This window comes from Amblyomma americanum, chromosome 1, assembly GCF_052857255.1.
Source record: "Amblyomma americanum isolate KBUSLIRL-KWMA chromosome 1, ASM5285725v1, whole genome shotgun sequence".
Classification (NCBI taxonomy): Eukaryota; Metazoa; Arthropoda; class Arachnida; order Ixodida; family Ixodidae; genus Amblyomma; species Amblyomma americanum.
The window spans coordinates 357,209,800-357,231,875 of NC_135497.1; the positions used below are offsets into that span (position 1 = coordinate 357,209,800).

At 45.7% G+C, this 22,076-nt stretch overlaps 2 protein-coding genes across 3 annotated transcripts in view; one reads left to right on the plus strand and one right to left on the minus strand.

Moving 5' to 3' along the window:
- Window positions 1–11,873, minus strand: part of LOC144115596 (sodium-coupled monocarboxylate transporter 2-like) — a 35,598-nt gene extending 23,725 nt beyond the window's left edge. Inside the window, exons 1-6 of one of the 2 annotated variants that reach the window (XM_077650014.1) lie at window positions 11,541–11,873; window positions 10,479–10,848; window positions 6,068–6,133; window positions 2,403–2,454; window positions 2,275–2,342; window positions 808–965 (exon numbers count right to left, since the gene is read on the minus strand). In XM_077650014.1, coding sequence (XP_077506140.1) covers window positions 808–965; window positions 2,275–2,342; window positions 2,403–2,454; window positions 6,068–6,133; window positions 10,479–10,848; window positions 11,541–11,602 — 776 coding nt within the window. In that variant the 5' untranslated portion in view covers window positions 11,603–11,873. The remainder of the gene's footprint in view (window positions 1–807; window positions 966–2,274; window positions 2,343–2,402; window positions 2,455–6,067; window positions 6,134–10,478; window positions 10,849–11,540) is intronic. The other variant, XM_077650015.1, reaches the window with a different exon arrangement.
- LOC144115597 (zinc finger CCHC domain-containing protein 24-like) overlaps window positions 1–22,076 on the plus strand; it is a 204,781-nt gene that overhangs the window by 42,035 nt on the left and 140,670 nt on the right. The gene's annotated exons all lie outside the window — the stretch shown is intronic.

The following is a 22,076-nucleotide window of genomic DNA, read 5'->3' on the forward strand; positions in this document are numbered from 1 at the left end:
ACTGAAATTTGCTACAAGACATCTCCTTTACGCCCATAAAACAAATCATATCGTTTATTTGAGTGCGAAATTTTGTGCCTGTACCGCTTTAAACAAGCCCGTGTCCATGATTGGTTCCTTCTGGGTAGTGATTCTATTCCAACTTTCTGCTCATCCAAACGCCGATGCCCAAGAAAAAAACAAATAATTGAAGAAGACCCCACTTCCTCGTAGACGGACTGCGAGTCTACGGCTTTAACCTGCACAGTTGCTATTCTCAACGTGGTTCATTTTTTCGAAGAATCGCACGGTGTCTCGTAATACAGTACAAATATTGCCACACTGGTCCCGCAGCCTATTCCGCTGGATTTATGAATTGGTCTAGCGACTGGACTTTTGCAGGGATAGCTACATTACGCTAGCACTTCGAGCCTTCAGCGTGGCCCCCCTTGAGCTGCGTGGCGCCCTTGAGCTCCGTGGCTGCGCCGCGGCTGGTCACGTGGTTGGTCACGTCCAGGGACGAAGATGAAGAAGGAACGCCCAGCGAAACGGAGCCCATGTTGGTATGTGCCATATTTTAAGAGGAAGAAGAAGAAACGGAGCGGCGAAATACTGACTTTGCAATTCGACTTAGCGAGTTCCACGCGGCCAGCTGTAGCTATCGCGTCACTCCAGGTTTAACCAGAGCTACACCACAGCCATTTTTTTAAAAGGTTTGAGCGTGAGCGGCACATGGAACATGGGTAAAGTCGGGGCATGGGGCGCTCTAATATCTAAGATGGCTTTGCACTTTTGCAACGGTACAGTGTCAAAACATGATGTGCTTACTCCAGTATGTATTTGTCGACTTGGAGGTCGTCCCATGGACGCAGTGGTAGGCTGCCGACGGTTGAGTCGTAGGCGACTTTACCAATGATTACCAGCGGCGCTAGCATGGTGATCAACGCCTGCAGGCAGTCCGTCCACACGACACCTCGAAGCCCCGCCTGCAGGAAGAAGGCGCCGCAGAAGAGCTGCGTCATTAGACCGCACGCGGAAGAGCGTCGTTCATTGCGCAGCCAAGACTAATTTCCACTGAAAAAACCTCATCGTGAATAGGAGAGATAGACTCTTATCATTCGCCTTGGACTAAACGTGCATAAAAATGCTGCCCGTGAAGTGCATCATCATGTAGTCCAGAATTTGCAGGCGTGAGCAGATGTAAATAGAGCATGCCACAGGGTCGAAAACACACGCACGCTGTGGTAATTAAGAAAATTGAGACGCATATTTCGACGCGGAAGTAACGTGGATGGGATCGCGCATGAAATCGCCACGATAATCAATTCATTCTAGTAAAATGTGAATGCAGAGAGAACATCGCGTGTGATCTGTTTACTTGTGTCCTCTAGGTCATGCATTCGCACTTTTGTTTAGTGCACACACACAACCAGTGCAATAGCTAGCCCAGGATAGTGAAGAAGGTTATTCGACCTTGTGGACCTTGCAATCGGAATTTACAAGAGAAAAAAGTTGACGGGCGGTCATGCGGTGTCTTACAGAAGTTAGTGCAAACAGCGGGACGTACAGAAGAGGCAGCACGAGCGCTTATATGATGTGATGCGACAAATATGCGTTAGCAGTATGGATTTTACATTACATTTTTCCATTTTAGCTTTTGCACTGATCGCCTTCTAGTGGGGGGATGGAATGCTTCTGGAGGGTGGGTGGTGGGTGGACGCTTCGGACACACAGACAGCCCTGTTTTTGCTGAAGGAGGGCTATACTGCTAACGCAGTAAAAGCAGATAGTTGTATGATGCTTTCTTGAACAGTTCTTCTCGGGTACTTAAAACGAAGCCGTTAAATGACCTCGTAAGGAAACAACCGCGGAAGTAAGGCTACCAGCCGTAGAATAACACGATGGCTGCACCTCTCAGTTTCTCTGCAATGCGTGAACGAGGTGTCGAAGCTTGTCGACGGTTGAAAAGAAGCGGATGTGGCGGTGCATGTGTATAGAAATTAGCACGTGAGATAGTGCGCGCGCACTGAGAAAGAGGAATTAATGAAGCTATTCGCGAGCAGGAGAAATAATCGTTCGGAGTAAATACGATCTGCGCAGCCCGAAGAACTCAGTGCAGTATATTATTTGACCATTACTGCCAGTGTGCTTCCTTCCATTGAGAAATTGGACAACCCTCGACAAACGCAACTACCCTCGACGACTCTCGATCCTCACGTGCCTGGGCATCACAGCGCACAGCTTGTGGGATGGAGCGGCGCCGACCGAGTGTTGACTATGAATGCGCGTACTTACGACAGCAGCGTAGTAGGTCCCGACTAGGCCGAACATGATGCTGGCTGCTGTGACCGGTATGCCGAAGACTAGAAAAGAGAAACAACACTAGTTTAGGTGCCAGCAGACAATGCAAATGAATGACTTACTAGTCGACGATGTGAGTGCAGCGGAGAAGATGAGAGCTGCGCCGACGTTTTGCTGAAAATAGACCGCGTCGAGTAAGCACGCAACTTTGGCTTGCACTATGAGGCGCGTACAGGACGTGCCACCTAATATGGAGCAAAGTTCTTAAATTTAGGATCTGCTGGTTTACCGAGAACAAAACAGGGACCATCGCTGGCGGCAGCTCAGTCCGTTTAGGAGTGCGTACTTATGTTCTAGGGTGGAAACTTGGGCGAGTCAGTAACGATGATCCATGGTATATGGGGAGCGCAAAAATGGCACAAGGGACAAAGAAAGACGGACACAACACAGGCGCTAACTTCCGACTGAAAGAACCTAGGCACCAAAACGAACGTGGACCGTGAGGGGAACCAGGCACATGCGCTCGGAAAGAAAAAGAAAACCAGGTGAACGAGGAATAACGGACATGCACGACTCAGCTAATCTTTAAGAAGGCCAGCTCTCTTTTCGACAGGGCGATAGACGGCTTGCTGACACATTTATCTTGCAAGGCAGCGATGCGAGCTGCTTCTATAATCTCGCGAGTTAACTGATCCCGGTGTCTGGCGACGATCGAGCACTTGTCCAGATATGGCACACAACCACATTCCTTGCAGTGTAAAGCCAGATTGCTGCCAGTAAATGTTCTCAAATTATTGTGTTCGCGAAGTCTCATTTAAGCACCGACCAGACTGACCAACATACCGCTTGCCACAAGAGAGAGGGATGTCGTAAACAATGCCTTCAGTGCATTTCATGAATTTCTGTCTGTGCTTAATAGTGCACTGCATCTTATGGGGACGTTTATCGGCGGGCAAAGTTTTTTTTGGATAGCGCTCTTAGTTTGTCAGGGGCAGAAAAAACGACGCGAACATTAGCTTTTGTTCCAATTTTCTTGAGGTTATGGGAAAGGCAATGGATGTAAGGAATAACAGCAATTTTCTCCTTTCTTTCGGAGGGGCCGGACGGTAGTTGACTTTCCTGGCGCTTCTTTTTCAGTATTCGTTCGGCGACAGAAACACAAATATCAGCTGGGTAGCCTGCTTCATGGAACCTTGCGATTTGTTCGTGAAAGCTCTCGCTTATGAGATGGGGGCATGACTTTTCTAGAGCGTTCTTCAAGCATAAATTAATAATGCCTCTTTTAACGAGTTTTGAATGGGCAGATGGGTAGGGAAGTAAAGGTTTGTTGGCTCGAGGTGAATAGCTCCAATACACATGGTTTTCTAGGAATTTAAAACGGATATCAAGGAAGCGAATTTCGTCGTTGGTAGGCATTTAGTTAGTCAATAGCAGCGGTGAAAAACACTCTTGTACATTAGCTAAAATACCGGATGCAACCTGCTCTAAGCAAGATGGCGTACACTGATCCAGAAAAAGGATATCGTCAACAAAACGGAAAATCCTGACTACATGAGGGCTGGTAAGCCTCTCTTGGAGAATACTGTCAAGATGTGCCAAATACAGGTCACTAAATACAGAGGCCAGACAAGACCCAATGCATATTCCCTGTTTCTGAATGTGAGCATCGCCTTGCCAGTTAATGAAAGTGGAGCGGAGATAAAAGTTTAGCAATTCTAAAAAACCGCTGACGGACAGACCGGATTCATTCTGAAATGACACCGCGCCAAAATGATGGATGGAATCATCAACTATTGTAAGCAGGTTGTGATGGGGCAATGAGTAATACAGATCTTTCACGTCAATTGAGAAACCAAGGAGGCTCTTGTCAGAAAGTGATTTCACAGCACTTAACACTTCGTCTGAAATACGTACTTGCAATGGGTCATTAATCGTCAACAATTTTAGTTTTTCTTTTAGAAACACAGCGATTGACTTTTGCCAAGTGTCCTGTTCCGATATGATTACCCTTAAGGGTACGCCAGTTTTATGCGTTTTTGCGCTAAAGAACACTTCTAGGAAGAGGCGCTTACTGTTTTCAATGATACTGGCTACTCTTTCGAGATTGAGCTTGAGGCACAGTTTTTTGGCTTGCGCCTTAAGTTAAGTGAAACATTTCTTCCACGTTTAAACACTTCTGATACGACATGATTGGCTTTTTCGTTGAATACACCGTGAGGAAAGACTGCAAAACCGCCCTCTTTGTCAGAGGGGATGACGCAAGGAGACCGTTCAGCTAGGTAGGACACGACACGATCAACACTGACTTTTGAAGGGCGAGGCTTACAGTACAATAGGACGTCGACGCCGTCGGAGGTACACCGGCCAGAGTCCTCTTTGTCGGCTAAACGAGATACACGTCGCACCATGGAAAGAGACTTCGCGAACACAATAATAATTTGAGAACATTTACTGGCAGCAATCTGGCTTTACACTGCAAGGAATGTGGTTGTGTGCCATATCTGGACAAGTGCTCGATCGTCGCCAGACACCGGGATCAGTTAACTCGCGAGATTATAGAAGCAGCTCGCATCACTGCCTTGCAAGACAAATGTGTCAGCAAGCCGTCTATCTCCCTGTCGAAAAGAGAGCTGGCCTTCTTAAAGATTAGCTGAGTCGTGCATGTCCCTTATTCCTCGTTCACCTGGTTTGCTTTTTCTTTCCGAGCGCATGCGCCTGGTTCCCCTCACGGTCCACGTTCGTTTTGGTGCCTAGGTTTCTTTCAGTCGGAAGTTAGCGCCTGTTTTGTGTCCGTCTTTCTTTGTCCCTTGTGCCGTTTTTGCGCTCCCCATATACCATGGATTATGTTCTAGTGGACAACGTAGTTCAGATTAAATAACCTCTTTTTAACTGCTCATCCCACAAGAAAAAGTTTGAACTAGAAAATTGCAGAGAGTAACGAGGAACCTCCGGAAGCGTCCTTTTTCTCATTACAGCTTCATTAAAAGCTTGAACAGAAGCGTTTCTAAAAAAATGTGAGCGAAAATCGTAATGCACCATGAGGGCCTGCTTTCGGAATGCGGCGCCTGGCAGTGAGTGGCCGCTGTCGTGGCGGCAAAAACTGGAGGACACTGACAATCTGGGGAGCGTCCACTAAATCTTGGGCTTCTTTACATTGCGCAAAAACAAACAAAAATATAGAGTTTAGAATAAACATCTTGCTTCGAAATCGCCTAGTTTGATGCTTGTATTGACGCTTTAATACTGTAAATTCAAACGTTTCTTTTATTGCCACAGGTTGAGAAGTTTGTAAAGCCTGACTACATGATGAGCGACCACTGAGGTGACCACTAAGAGTACTTATTTAAGCTTGACTCTTGTGCACTGAGTCCACATATTTTGAAATCTCGCAGATGTTTTTACGAAGTACCATGCATGCTTAACCAAATACACGACAGACGTAGTGTCCCAATGGCTGGCCCATTGTGTATCACGCAACATTGAGAATTGCTACGGGCGTGAGTTTTTTATTCGTTAAAGATAGTCCCAAGAACTAATTCCGTGCTCGTTTTGTTGTGCTCATCGCGGTGACCACGCTCACTGCGGCCTGCTGCGGTCACCATTTAGCACCGCATAGCTCGATTATACTTGGACCATTACTGAACTCCGCCATCACTGATAGATCGATAGGCTCAACTTTTCCGAGTCACATAGCTTAAACATGAGCTCACATGACATTCATCGCTGAGAGCAACACGGCGCGCATTGCGGGCCGCATTCATTCGTGTACAGCGAAATAGGTACTTGCCATGAGAATGAGGTAGATTGCGCAAGCCGTCAAGGATATGAAAGCGTTGTACCGCATGCGGATGTACTGCAAAGAGAGGGACAATTCACATTGATATCTCCTCATTTTCTTCCGAAGCGAAGTAGCGGTGGGAATAGGAATGCCACCAGGCTGTCTCTTCTTATCCTCCGATGTTTCTCCTCCATATTCTCGACATTGGCAGCGTGATCGAAGCTATGCATGGGGCGCGAGCAACGCTCCCAGTACTAGACCAGTCAAAAGTGGTGTTGGTAAGTCGCGCTTTATTAAAGCGAAAGCTTTACTATTCTATGCCGACAGTCATGTCCGCAAAATGTGTCCGCAGCAGTTGTGGAGAACTTAGAATAAAAGAACGGTTGTAATCGAAAGAGGATGGTGAGCAAAAAAAAATATGTCGATAGAGAGATTAGTTAATTAATTAGAGCCAAAAATGTCCAAAAAGTGGGCGGAGCCAAGGCAATGTGTGGCGCCAAATTTAAAAAAAAAACGGAACTGTGGGCGGAGCCAACGCGTGGCGCCAAATTTGAAAATGAAACGTGGCGCCAAGTTTGAAAACTCAGAATCGGCAATTGATATCCCTTCCCTTACGGCGCGGTTCAGGTGTCCAACGATATATGAGACAGATACTGCGCCATTTCCATTCCCCCCCAAAAAATAAAAAAAATGATGAAACTTGATTAACTGAAAGAAATAATTGTGGTGATTGGGAAATTGGATGAATTTACATCAGTGCTTAATCGAGTAAATGTGAGGAGAAGGGTCAAGTGAAGCAAAAAGAGGCGACGAGTGAAGCAAATAGAGGCAAAGAGGGGCAAAGAGAAATGAGGAGGCGTCAGTGATTTCGCATTCCTCCAATGCGGGTTACCGGAGTGGCCTCAAATTTTCTTTGTTGAAAAAGAAAAATAACCACAGTTCCGGTTCCTTTTCTTCTTCAATATGTCGAACCAACTTCCACTAAATTTTACACTGTTAAACTGTTTTTTTCTGCCCCCTGTTTCGATGATCCACGCGTCCACACGCTATGCAGTGTTTTCGGAAAATCAGATCTGCTAATGACGACATTTTGGTTTCAATGCCTTTAGAAAAGCCATGCTGACGCCTTAGAAACCACGAGGTGTGGCGACGGATACAAAGAAGCACAAGCAAGTCTCTGACAGGAGCGCGTTGCGACTCTTTTTACAGCAGCTGTCTCAGGACCACATTCATAGTTTGCCGTTTTTAAAACTGGCACGTGCCTGACTGGCGTATACCGGAAGTCTTTTGGGTAGCTCTAAAGGTTGGCCCGCCCGGAGCCACCCATGAGGCGGACGGCTCTTGCATGTTTGAACAGCTTTGGTATGCGCGCGCCGTTCATCCTTTGTTGAGATGACAGAATGGTACGTGAATTATTTCCTATCTTTTCGTCGTTGATTGTTTTGCTGTTTTCTTTTTATCGTCGAAAGCTGTTACTCGTGTCTATATCGAGCATGGCGTGTTTCTTATCGAGCTCTTCAGCGTTGCCTTCAAGCTGTGTTGCTATTGTTCCAAATGCTGAGCCAAAAACTATCGCCGACAGCCACTTGGGTCAGGACAGAAGCGAGGCCACTAGGGTACCGTCGCCTCTGTTTAGTGTAGGACCAGTGGACCATTTTTGTGCCAGACTGTTTCGCGACGCTGCGATATTACTGCGGTTAGTAGTATTGTTGCGCATACGGGTCAAGACTCCGTACAATGCTGCCAAACGTGGAAGTCTTATTTCAGGCAGACATTTCGAAGAAAAAAACTACTTTTTTGTGCACAGCACACTGTGACGCAGTCTGTGAGCCCTACGGATGACTCCACCCTAAACGGGGAAGCTGGCATCAAGGAAGTTGAGAGGCCGCATTCCGAAGTATGACGGACGCGCGCCTGGCTGATAGCGTTGCTTGTTTTGATGCGCTCAACAGGGCCCAGTCACGCAGATGCACGTACGCTCGTGCCTCGAGATACGCTCGGGCAGGTGGCGTCGCGAAAGCACTGCGCGACACAATCAAGGTCCTTTCCTCCACTCACTACAGGCTGCGTGTTGCGGTGCCACGATCGCATGGAGACCTCGAGCGCAGGTTCTCGGATCAGGAGGCGAGAAGCAAGAGTACCGGAACTAAGCAGGGGAAGGACATAGTGCACGTTGCAATGTGCGGTTACCCATAAGCGCTGGTCTCGGATCGTGAAGGAAGCAAACGTTGAGAGTGAAATGAGACGAGTGTTAAAAAGTGGTTCCCCGTTTTTGTCACGCCCATGAGCCTTTCCGCAGCGCTATGCCTGTCAGTGATTGGAAGCGGCCGGTTTATGATTTCGTTTTATTCAGCTGCGACGTATATATATATACCCCTCCCCCCCCCCCCCCAAAAAAAAAAAAGAAAAAAGATATAGTCGGATCATCTGGGCCGTGAGAGAGAACGAATTAATTCTTTCATGGTGGGTTCAGACGCAGTTATTATTGAATAATTAACTTTTCTCTCTCTGCGGCTTTGAGAATCCGTTGAAGTATACATGTAGAACTTTCCCGGCCTGCGTCATTGGTACACGTGCAACCGGCCCGGTAGGCAAAATATTCCGCTGCTGACATTGTGCCGCATTAGGAGCGGCACGTACGGGGGCTGTACTCTGATCGTAAGAAGGCACATGATGAGAACTAAACGGGCGTTTTTGCCTGCGAGGCCACGCTACTTCACGGTCGGTCGTTTGAAAACCAGCAATGGTCTGTTTAGCTCCTCAGTGCATCCGCTACACTACTATTTATACGACAGCCGTTCCAATAACATCGAAGGTCTTACAATAAGGACCTCGTCGCCTCTGCAGATATTAGTTAGTGGGCGCGATTTCTGGAAAATGGCGTTCTATAGCAGAATCATGTCTGGCATTTGTAGAGAGCTTAAATCCCATTTTATCGACTTTTTTTTGTCGCGACGCACGCTTAACTGGAAAGTCTTGGGAAGATAGATACCTCAAGATGAGCCTGTCGGCTTTTGATGCCAGTGGCGGATTCTACGTTTGCCATCACTGCTCAGGGCGTATCTGAATGGAAACATTTGCTTATGGCCATAGCGGTGTAGAGTGCGCAGTTATTACCTGGTCTACCCATATAGTCAAGTCGTACAATCAGTGCAGTAAAAGCGTACGCTGCCGCATTTAGTGATTACAATAGCAGCTACAGGAGCAACGCATCTGCACGAGGTGCTCGAAAAGTGCGCTGTGTAGCCTCGTGCTGTGTGGACAACAAGTGCGCTCTGCACTGTCTTTTACCTTTTCCGTGGTCACTGTGCAGCAGCTTAAGATCACAACTTTTCTCTGTTCATAGATGTCTGGCAGGCTACAGGGCCTGGAAATAATGCTTGAAGCCTCACTGAGCTCTCAACGCGGTCATATGCTTTCCCTACGACAGCGGACGAAGCCGTCTCCAAGCAACCCACCTGAGCGAGTTTGCATTCAGCTCAAGACGGAAGTCTGATTTTTTTATTTCTGACATTTGTATATGATTTCTTCGCACTTTAAGTGCCATTCTTCAAATTCCGTTTCTATGCATCATATTTTTCTTGATCATGGTCACCCGTGTTCTTTTTTTGCGCTGAAGACAGGTTCAGCTACCCCTAGGGATGTGGTCAGAGGAGTTCTTTCCTACAGGCATCTAGTGTCGACGAATCCAAGCGTACACGCCGAAATATACTGCAGCTAGTGTCAAGCGCATGCGTCTGTAATTTGCAGGCGTTTGGTACATTGTGAAACCATCGACCTGGAAAAACCTGGATTAAGCCCATGCGCGGCCTGTTTTTCACGCAATTTAGCCGCGCACAGCGATGCCTGTCTTGCAGTTGCGGCTTAGCCGTATATCCCCTCTCTCTCACACATAAACAAGTGATAAGGAGAGAGCGAGGTTAAGGAGCCACTAGAGTTCACCAATTTCGGCGGAACTGGAACTATGGACGTGGTAAGGGCACCGCCTTACCACGCCCATAGAGCGCGACCTGAAACGATGCTTGGTGTTGTTCCGCGCGTGGCGCCGGCGTACATTTGGCGCTAGATTTCAACCTGCTACCGCGCTTCACTTCTTAACGAGGGCTTAAGATTAAGTTCCATGGAACAGACGCCGCGGCGCACGCACAATGCGTCCATCACTTGTACTTGTTGAGTGATCTGACCGCAGTTGCAAAGTACAAGCTGGAACCTGATTGAGGCATTGTACCCATGGACGTCATGTGCAACACTACCAAATAAACAAGCGGAACATCTCGAACAACGCGTTTTAAAACGCCCCTTGCGCAATAAATTCCACAAGGTATGTGCATCACAGAGTAGAGAGGATTCAGAATGACAGGTCCAGCTCGCGGAAGCCGTGGTGTGGTGCCCCCCTGAACGCGGGAAACTCAGCGCTTGCCTCGAAAATGGACGTGACTCCGAGCCTGTAGAAGACGGGCACCACGAAGTACACCACGAGGGGCATCGCGGAGACGGTGAGCAGTACGCTCCAGGCGACGTGCATCCCATAGGCGTAGAAGTGCGCCGTCAGGGCCACCAGACCCAGGGGCTTGGCCGTCGAGACGAGCACGGAGACGGCCAGCGGGAGCACGCCCAGGCTCTGGCCCCCCAGGAACGTCTCGTGGCGCTCGTCGTGGCCGCGCCGCCTCCGGCACCACACGTACAGCCCCTGCGCCACGCCCAGCCCCATGAGGAGCCCGTAGAGCACGTAGTCGAGCACGTGCGCCGCCGCCATGCCGCTGCCGACACCCGCAGCTCGGTGGGATGCGCTGCGCAAAAATGCGACGCCCTGTCGCAATTCGTGTCGCTGCCGCCGCCACAGCTGCGGCCTGATTTCCCTCCGCACGGCGCCGCTTCGTCGTTTGGCGATCGGCAGACGCAAGAGGCTGCCCGCGCCGGTACCGTGCGCTTGATCTGCTCTGTGCGCTTAAAATGGCACCTCCGTTACCGGAATGTGCACGGGGGTGAGGGCGGGATGGACAGCTTCCTTTGTATTTTCGTTTTGAAAAGAACAAAGACGACCGCAGTTCACGATCGAACGGCACGACTCGCGCTACTCAAAGTACTACCTAGGCAGACGTTCGACTGTTGCCGGTATTCGAATGCTGAGAAAAAGCGGTCTGTTCACGTCACCGAGTAACATCATGCAGGTGGGTGCAGTTCATGGCAAAAGCAACGAAAAGACGTGACACCCGATAAGAGGTTTCCATTTTTAGTAGATGCAGACCTTCTTGTTGGGCGAAGTTTTTACCGTGAACTTTCTGAGCTTAACAGGTGAGGCCGCTGTCAATCGTGTTAGCTGTCAGTATGCCTCCAAGATTGATGTTAAATCCTCACGCCTTCCCTGCCCAGCTTTCTTCTCTTTCACGGAGTAGTGAAGAAACTGCACGTGGAGGTGTTTGGGCGAATGCAACTACATGACCTCAGGGGAAGTAGCATTATGATGAAGTAAATTACTTGCCTGAGTTGTCCTCTGGAGGTATGCGCACGATTCTCAAAGACGCACAAACTTGCTACATTCATAAACTACTACGTGGTCAAATTCCGTCTGGCTACCTTGATATCGCTGTAAAGATTAAATTAATTTGATGTAGCATAGTTTTCTTGAGTCGGCCTCGAAAGCTGTGGCTAACATTGGGAAACTCCGAGCCACAAAGAAGGTGCGTAGAGTAATTCCAGAGAATTCTTCTGATCGTCCTAAAAGAGTATCGGATGCCGTAAGGCCTGCCAAAGCTGCTGCGTTCTCCATAGGCTTGCTGTTACCTATCCATATCTTAGCAGCCCAGCTTGGCCTCGTTCAAGATAACACGAGTGCGTCAGGCGGCTGGCTGTTAAGTGGACAGAACGGTGCCAGCTCGACAAACGCTTATCTGAGAGTTTTTGTGCCTGCTTTTAAAAAGGGCGGTAGTCTCTTGATCTGATCGCGTCCTTCAGAGGCGGCGGCTGAAACCTTGATGTCGAATCCAAAGATAGTGACCATATCAGTTGATATGTTTTATTCTCGTTGACGTTTTGTTTAATTTAGTAAGAAACTTAAAGATTATTAGTCTCACTCGACTTGGTTTTGCAACAATAACCGACAAGAAACGTATATCTTGGCGCTTCTGGCGAGTAGACGAGCATTCAAAGTCGCCAATCTTCTGAGAAGGTGTCTGCCGTTAAAATGATCTCTTTTGGTCCGGCCTCCCTTTACCTAAATAATGCTTCGAAAAACAAACTTCAAAAAACAAAACGCTCTTAAAATCTGTTTCCATGTAGAACTCCTTTACTTCTCAATGTTATAACAACAGCCAATGCCATGGGGTGTGAGTGTTATATTTATTTCGGTTTCGTTTGAGAAACGCGCTGTCTGCCATGTAACAACTGTGATGTTTGGCTTCGATTCCTGCTTGAATAGTGCCGACCACATCATAAAGAGAAGAGGGAAGGGCACAGCGAGCATAAACAGCTGAAAGGTTAACTGACATTTTACAACAAGCAGCTCGAAAACGCATCTTTTGCACCGTATACGTTTTGAACAATCGTACCGCAAACGTACCGTTACCGTAAACAAACGAGAACGAGCGCAAGCGGTCAGCATCCTTACAGATGCGTTGTTTTGCAGTATGAATAAATAAATACATAAATAAACTTGTAAGGTGAATTGACATATCTAGTGGCGCGGGGTGTCTCTTCGTGGATTTTGTGTCCTTTCTGCGCAGTGTATCCAGGACGAGGAATAGGGCTGGGGGTTCTCGCATTCAAAATAGCCTGGGTACGTGTTTTAGTTCATCGCCTGTTGCTAGTTTTAATCACTGCTCAGGCTGTTTAGGCACGGAATTCCTGTTACCCGCTCATTCTATTGTCACCAACGCGGTAATGACTCAGTTATAGTGTAAGTCCTTTCGAAGATGAAATTCATCGCTGAAACGACGCCACAACTTCGTCATTAGATCTCTTCAGTAATAAATGCGCTCACATTGTCGGGAATGAATGCATCTAAACCTTTTAGCCTTTTAGTATCTAAACCTAAATCGTTACCTCTTACTCAAGATTTCGTGGGTCTGCTACCACCATGATATCACAGCGCCATCTGTGGCAGCAACTACTCATCACGTTTCGAGATTTCGGGTGGTCTGCTACCACCCTGCGATCACAGCGCCATCTGTGGCAGCACATCTCACATTGGGACATGTAGCGCCATCTACAACAGCATTGTAGAAACAACCATCTGCCGCGTGTCAGTGATGACGTCACGGTCCAATATGTTTGACAGAGGTGGAAGTGGACGAAATGGCGGCATAGTTTCGGTTCTCGAATCTAAGATGGCGACCATAAAACTCGTGCCGATCCATCCCTTTCCCCTGTGATGTCGAATGCATGTGATTGTCGAAGGAGTCATGCTCCTATTAGTGATAGAGACGAGTGTGGTGGTAAGCTGGCTTGTTCTGAAGGCGGGCAGAAAAGTAAGACTTTTCGTTATCTCCATGTTTGTGATATGTCTCCGTGGTGCTGGGTTCCTCTGGCCCTGGCCGAAGAATTGATGATGCCTGCTTGACTGTTTAGCGAGCGAGCTGACGTTGTAGCCCGTTTCCATCCTCTCTTCGGCGCCCTGGGGTGCAAATAAATCATTTTAGCCATTGTTGTTGTGGTCGTTACGCAGGTGGTAATTGTGATTACGTGTCTTCGGTTAGGTGTAAATTTTGAATGAGGTGCGTGACACGACCTCTTGCGACGCCTACAAGCGCCGAGCGAGCAGCCGGCTCAGTAGGACAGCAACCGCTGCATTGCATGCAGGCGTGCAGGCGAATGCAGCTTAGCTTAGCGTGTCAAGCCGCGAACCAGGCCAGCTCAGTAGTCGGTATAGGCTGGGACAACAGTCGGCAGAATGAGGTTGCATTGGGGTAAAATGTAGAGACGTTGCACTTTTGCACACTGGCTGTGGAGGAAGTTTGACGAGTAGGCGAGGTTTCGCTTGAAGTTTACGTTGATCTCACTTGGTCGCCGTCGTGGGCGACGGCACGGAAGACAAGAGCAACCAAACAAGTGCATAAAGCTGTGTCTACTCACAACGCTCGGTGTGTATGCATGAAGAGAAATAAAGCTTGGCTATGAGCAGATGGAAGTGGCCGTAACTGTCTCACTCTCGGTGGGCACCCCTGCAGTGCCGTGGTGGAAGGGGTGATAGAAGGCATGAAGCAGTGGTTGAAGGAAGGAATAGGGAACAAACGGTGCAGAACGCATGCATACCTGCAGTGAGGTAGCCCATGCGTACCACGGATTAGACCGGAATTTTATTGTTATAGTAGCAGTGTGAAGAGACCGACATCAGCAAATTTTATATTTTTATTGCTATTTCAGTGTGATGCTAAAGAATACAATGCGTTGCTTTGTTTCCCGTCTTTGATTTCTAAACGCCTTTTTTGGCGATTTTTCAGTACCTAAATGCCTGCCTACACTCTTAATCTGATTGGACGTACGGTCCAGATGAACTGAATGGACTGTCTTTTTAAAGAACAAGGGAGATTTTAAGCGGATGATTCTTTAACAAGTGAAACCTGGGTTATTTTTTTATTTATATTTGCTATTAATAGGCACTTGGGGGCTTTTAAGTTGTCGACATGAGCTAATGTGGAACAAGCGGGTAGTTTAGTTTATTTCGATGCACTTACTTCTGGATCAGTCCACAGGAAATTTTTTATGTGAAACTGCATTTCAGCTACTTTCCCTATCCACCTCACATTCTCTCTCTCTCTCTGATTCTCTCCACCTCTGACTCACTTTCATCGGCCGCTGCGCTATTACCGCTTTGTCTCGCATAGGAACTGGTTTCTAGCGTGGTGTTTGTTTCACGCGTTGCTTTGCGTGACATAATGTATTCTTTTGTGGTGTGGTTGTGTTATTATGCAGCAGAAGTGATGCGTGGCTTCTGTGCTTCGAAATACGTCCTGACGCGCATGGAGAGCTCGTGTGTCGTACTGAGCCTGGCCCCACGTCGACGCCGGCCTGCATTGTAGTAAAGAAACGGCCTTCCGTGATTGCTAATGAAATGGATGTAAGCACTGTGCTAGAAAATCTTTTTTACTGTGTTTTGGTGGAATGACTGAAGCACAGCAAGTGAATTTATTCTTGGTCCCACAACGTGTCCGCAGAGATTTGGATTATAGGGCCGCGAGGCGACGGTTGCCAATATAGTAGTATTGCTTCCTCACCCCAGCGCGCCAACCACACAGCTTTGGAAACCGTCGCCTCGTGACAGATTTGCTCCACAGCGTAGACATTCTTTTAGTGAACAGGTTACATGTTGTGCATCCTATAGCTTCGTTGGTTCATAATTGCGATTGAGTGGGACCGGCGCACGATAAGGAGACCGTTGGGGTGATGTGTTTTTTGTTTACTTATTTAGAAATATTGTCAATCGCTCGCGGGATTTTTACACACAGGGAAGAAACACATACAAAAAGTCAGACAATATTTGAAGACTGTTTTACAGCAAGAAGAGTAATTTTTAAATTAAAGACAATTGCAGTAAGAAATCAATCAAGAAAAAAAAAGTTCAGTCTACATTAATAACCGTAATGAAGCGTTGTTAGATGAGAAAATACAACATTAATAATCACTCAGTGAAACTGCTAATACATATCAATAAAAGGTTACATTGAAAAGATATCCGAATAAAGATACATAAATTCTGCATAACACAGACGATTTAGTACAATTTCCAAGTCATTAATGTATGCTGAGTAGGAATAAGGGACATAACATTCAAGAATCAGTGTGCAAAAGGTCTTCCACCAACTTAGTAAATTCATCGAGTGCTGAACGGTGTGCAATTGATGGTTTTAAGTTTTTCCACTCCCTAACTTCAAAGGAAAATTGTGAGAGTGTAAGACAGCCAGAATGACATGAAATTCATTTCAGGTCAAATAATGTTTATGGCGCGTGAGTCATGTTTCTGTGATGGTGATGTACTTTGATGTATGCATCTATATTAAAACGGTGATACAGGAGTTGGTACAAAAATTACAGGCGTGCAAGTACGGCGCGTTTTTCTAGGCTCAGTATACCAGGTTTCTTAAGTAGATGAGTTGGTGAGTCAGTCATTTTATATTTGTTAAAAATGTATCTGATTGCCTTCCTTTGTATTCCTTCTAGTTTGTTTATGTTTTGTTTCGTTGCCGGGAACCATACGACGTTTGCATATTCTAGTGGGGATCGTATGAAGGCATTGTAAGCTAGCAATTTTGTTTCGGGTGGCGCAACTCGGAGACTACGTCTGAGGAAAAGTAACTTTGGTGTAGCCGCTGCTGTGGTATTATTTACGCGCGAGTCCCATCTGAAGTTGTGCGTGAGTGTCAAGCCAAGGTATTTGTGTTCACAGACTGGGGTTAGTAGAGTAATGTTTGTGCTGTAAGGAAAATGTAGGCTCCGTTTTTTTTTTTATTGGTAAGAAAGCGCATTTGTTAACATTTAGTACCTTTTGCCACTCGGTACACCACATTTACACAGTTTGAAGTGCGCTGTTTAGGGCGCCATTATGTTCAGAAGAATTAATTTCACGGTAAAAGATGCAGTCGCCTGCGAAAAGCCTGATATTTGCATCAATATTTGTAGGAAGGTCATTTATAAAGATAAAAAAATAATATTGGCACTAATACGCAACCTTGCGGCACTCTAGAAGTAGCATGCACTGTTCGTGAGTTTTGGTTATTTATTTGCACAAACTGATGCCGATTTGTTAGTTAATCCTGAATCCAGTCTACAATAGGGTATTCACCGAATGTGGACGTTAACTTCTTGATTAGTTTTACATGACAAACGCGATCGAAAGCTTTAGAAAAACCTAAAAAGATGAGGTTGAGTTGCTTCTGATTATCAATGCTAAGAGAAATGTCGTGTATTAGCTCCGGTAGTTGGGTGACAGTTGATAGCCCCTTTAGGAAACCATGCTGAAAAAGTGATAACAAATGTTCATGTTCAAGATATGCGTTTAAATGTTTCAATACTATGTGTTCTAAATGTTTGCAGACTGCACAAGTTAGTGATATTGACCTAAAGTTAGAAACATCATCTTTGCTACCTGATTTGTGAATGGGAATGATTTCGCTATTTCCCACTCTCTTGGCAATTTACCAGTTTTTATAAATTGGGGTGGATCGTGACTCTTAAGTTCGGTGATGTGCGGGATATGCTGAAATCTGTGAAACGGGATATGCCCATTCCAAAGCACTCCGGAATACAATGCATAGCAGCTAAGTGAGTTCATTTTGGTAGTAAAACGAAGATTGTAAGTAGTAGGACCATTCCACTGTAGTGTGGCGTCAAATGTGTGGTGGCTGTCACTGGCGAAGGCGAAGAGGAACGTACACACAGAGCGCTAGTCTTCCTTCAGTTCTGAGAGAGTTGTGTGTGTGAAACTCCGTCGTTGCCATTCTTTTGCCGTAATAATTGTAAAGAATGCATGCAAATGCATCGTTAAAAAAATTTAGCATATGTAAACTTACTTGTTTTAATTTGTTCGCAGTCTAAAAACAACTAGGGCTTTTTTGTGGGTACGAGAATTGGTCGCGGCTTCACTTCGTACCAGCTGAAAGGCGGTGAGCTGGCACTGTAATGGGTCTTTGCAAATCAACAGAGAAAGAAGTTGTTACATGTTTCCTCGTGTGACATCGCATCAATGAAACGACTGGCGTCTCTCGGTAAATACTGAAATCAAATATTGCCATTTGTATTCTACTGAAATTTTATTTAACTTAATTTTCTAGTATCTTCTGTGCAAAACATCAGCATATTCATCACTTTCTGAAAGGTGTGTGATAAGGGCTTGCATTCATGTGGTAGTATTTTGGTATATCATGTTTCCCTATACAGTTTTTGTTACGTGTCTGAAAAATACAGCGCTCCCTTTTTTTGATGCTCTCTGTAATCCAAAAGACCTTTTTGCAGAACAATGAAACGTGACATTGAGGAGTTCGATGTATGAGCTCAGAAAGGCTTAGGACATAATAGGAACTTCCACTCTTGTCACACTGGAAGATATATTGCAGTTTAAAAGTGCAAAATTCAGTACACTTAGTGTGGTTTGGCTTCTTTCGGGGCTACGTGGGACAAATAATGCCATTTAAAAATGATTTGAATCACATTTTGTTAAGAAAAGCATGCGAAACGTACAGCACAGTAAGTGCAAATAATTTGGTGTTGTAATGAGATGTGTCAATATATTTCAAGGCCTTACTGTAACGTAAAAACAACAATTGTGTTTTGGAGCAAAAATCCTGGAATGTGCAACCAACATGGATCAAGGTAAGAGTGAAGTCAGCCGTCAAATCAGTTGATATAAACAATGGGAGAGGCGCGGCAGCGCGAGAAAGTAGCATGTAGCCGTGGATAGGCATGCATCAAGTCAGGTGCTATGCTTGAAAATTGTACTGTAGCCATATCCAGATGTAAAATGTCCAACTAGTGCGAATACTTTGTCCGAGCGGCTAGTCCAAGAGGAACTACTAATACAGGCAAGCCATACTGCAGTGGTACTGAAATTGAGAGTGATGGTTCTCTGTTACAACGTGCACTACATATAGACTTTTGGTACAATTAGCAAGTCCGATACAAAAAATGGGAAATAACTTTTTGGGCTTCGAAGGGCCATTAACTTTGTTGACATAACATTCAATGCTTTCCCTGTGTAGCACCAGGTTATTTTCATTACAAAGGTAATATAATTCATATAGAATGTCATTAAATATTTTGGTATCACAGCACTATTCGACACAACTGGATACAGTTGTTGCTGATATGTTATGCTTTTGACAAACTGCTGTTGAAACACTCAACTGCTTCTTATGCCGTTACTCAGGAATTTTTTTAAAGCTGCACAGCCATACTGCTGTTATTATGCGCATGCATAACTGATTGTTGGCTCTGTTTACATCACTGGACAAATTTGCTTACTGCGTCTGGCAGATCACAATTTTTTTCTTGGTGTATGCGCAGTTATTTCGCCATTCAGTCCAGCAGCTCAGAATTATAGTTTCGTGCCGCTTGACTAAATGTAACTATGCAGACATGCAACATTAAAATTACGCACCATTCAATCTACCTACCAAGTCAGTCAATTTGTCACTATTGTGCTAATTAGCAGCGCATATGAATTAACTCGGAGTTCATTAGTTTTAATCGGTGAAATGCACAATCAGGATTAGAAGGATAACAAACCTCTTTATCGGAAAACTGCTGGCGTAAACTGACCGCAGCGTCTCTGCCTTCTGTTGCTTAACATGTTTCTCTACCAGAAAATGCATTCATTACAACCTGTACTCATTTGAACCTGCATTAAAATTCACTCATTGTAACCTGGAAATTTTTTCTGCGTGTTCTTTCTTTGGAATGATGCGCAAGGCATTAATAAACATAATCGATGCGTGGAGTTTCCCTGCGCCTGCGAAATTATTGAGAAATGATTTTTTTCTCTCTTGTTATTTCGGTTTAGCAGCCCAACCGTGGCTATGACGTCAAAGGTTACCTGAGGCATGCAGAACAGCGATATTTTAGCCGCTCTTCACTCGCTGTCATTCCGGATTTTGGGGCAAACTGGCGTCGGTTGTAATGAATTACAAGGAGAGAGCAGTCATTATACTGCCATTTTTTAAAGCTTCACATAGCTTAAACCGAACTTTGACGTCACACCCTTCATTTAGCAGTTAAAATCGAAACAAAAACGTCAGAAAAGAAATTGAGTGAATTTTTTTATTATGCATAAGCGTATTGCGCGTGATGATGCATACGCACTATTCCGAAGAAAGTAATTTGGTATCTATAGAACGTTTCACTCTTTGGAATTGAATGAGCGCACGTGCACTGTTTCGCGCATCCCAGTAAGCTGCCTTCGTGAAATCCGCCAATCGGAACGCTGCTGCCACAGTCCAGTGGCATTGTGGCTATGCCCTGAAGGCAAAGATTTAAGAGGTATCCAGTATGCTACCGCAACCCACATATTCCGAAAGTTTAGAATTTTGAAAAAATGTATAAATAATATGTTCGTTTATTTCAGTTCACTATTCAGAATCATTCTTTTATTGGTGGAAACACTTTTCTCGACATTGATTTCTGAGGCGTGCTACAATGTTGGATACTAGACAAATTCGCTATCTGTTACATGGGGTAAAGCTTCAAGCATTTGACATCAACTTTAAAATGACACTTCTCATCACGGGCGGTGGTTTTGTTATAACATTGCGCAAAAATGATTTGTTTCTTAGAATTACAATGTAGTTGATGGGACCGAATTTCAGAAATGGCGTCCAGAGAAGACTGGTGGATCTTTCTGAACGTACACAACACAACACTTGAGCAGATAAAGTTTAGGCACTCTTGAATATACGCTAGCGGGCGCAGACTTTTATACAATACACGTTTAGAGTTGCTGCGCAAAAAAAAAGGTAACAAGGGACGAGGAAGACTTGGGATGCCAGCCAACGTTTCGAAATGATGACTTGTCTTCGTCGTTTTGATAGGTCTTGTCAAAATTTTGGCTAGCACCCTGAGGCTTTCCCCTCCCTGTTTCACTTTCATTGCCAAGAAATCCATCTACCTTCCCTTTCTGTACCATGTTGTGCTCTAGGCACATATGGATTAAGGAAACACACTTAAAAAGTGAAACTGTGCATTCACTAACTCTCTAACGATCTCACAAAGATTACTATATGGTGAACTGTAAAGAATGTATTTTTGGTTCTTTCCATCCCCACGGAGACGCATCAAATTGTGCACATCCAGCTGTGTCGAAGACAAATCAGACAGTTACAACAAAAGACAGAGCTGCTGTTTTATTCCGTCCACTCGAGAAATTTAGCAGGCACATGATGTTTTGTGGTGAACGGTATGCACTAGAAACTAGCCAATAAATAATTAACAACTAAGAGGCATCCTTTCGTTAAAAAAAGGCAAAACAGCATAATCGCTATTTTGCTGTTTCAAAGTGGGGTGTGTGTGCGAAATGCTTTTCTCATGGCGGAATTATTCTCAGAGAAAGAGGCGGCCACACGCTGCGGATATGGGAGGCAGACATTAGGCAAGGCCTGTTTGTGCTAGTGCTCTGTTGTTTCATTAATCTTGCTTTCTTTTGAATGTACTTTTCATTCCATGTACCATGTGGTGAAATAAATTTTATGTAAAATTACATTGAAGAAAGAAAGAAATGCAGCGATGGCGTAGAGGTAGAACATCCGCCTCGCGTGCAAGAGGACCGGGGTTCAAATCCTGGTGCCGCGCAATTCTCCACCGGGTTTTAAAAAAAAAAATCCGCGTGTCGATGGAATTGCATAACCAGGCCTGGAGTGCGGCCTGATCTCGGTGACCAGAACCGACAACGCACTTTCTCACCAGAGAAGAATTTGGCCTCCCTGGTGTAGTACTTGGCCACAACCTTCTATGATCAAACCAATTAACCCTCAGCCCTCAGTCCCCAGCGGCTGCAGAGCAACTGACCACGGCGGCGGTCAGACCTGTGACGCAGCGGAGGGTGCTAAGAATCTCTGGCTCCGGACAGGCCGCCATTGGAATCTGAACCTGGCAACGTTTAACGCTAGAACTTTAGTAGTGGGGCTAGCCTAGCAGTGCTGTTTGAGGAACTCGCGGGAATTAAATGGGGTGTGATAGGGCTTAGCGACGTTAGGAAGACAGGTGAGGCGTATGCAGTACTAAAGGACGGACACATACTGTGCTATCGCGGGTTAGAGGATAGACGAGAACTAGGTGTGGGATTCCTCATTAATAAGGATATAGCTGGCAACGTAGAGGAGCTCTACAGTATTAACGAGAGGGTAGCAGCTATATAATTAGGCTGAATAGGAGGTACAAGGTGAAAGTGGTGCAGGCCTACGCACCCACATCCAGCCATGATGACCAGACCGTTGGAAGTTTCTATGAGGACGTAGAATCGGCAATGAATAAAGCAAAATCGCAGTACACTGTACTGATGGGCGACTTCAATGCGAAGGTGGACAAGAAGCAGGCTGAC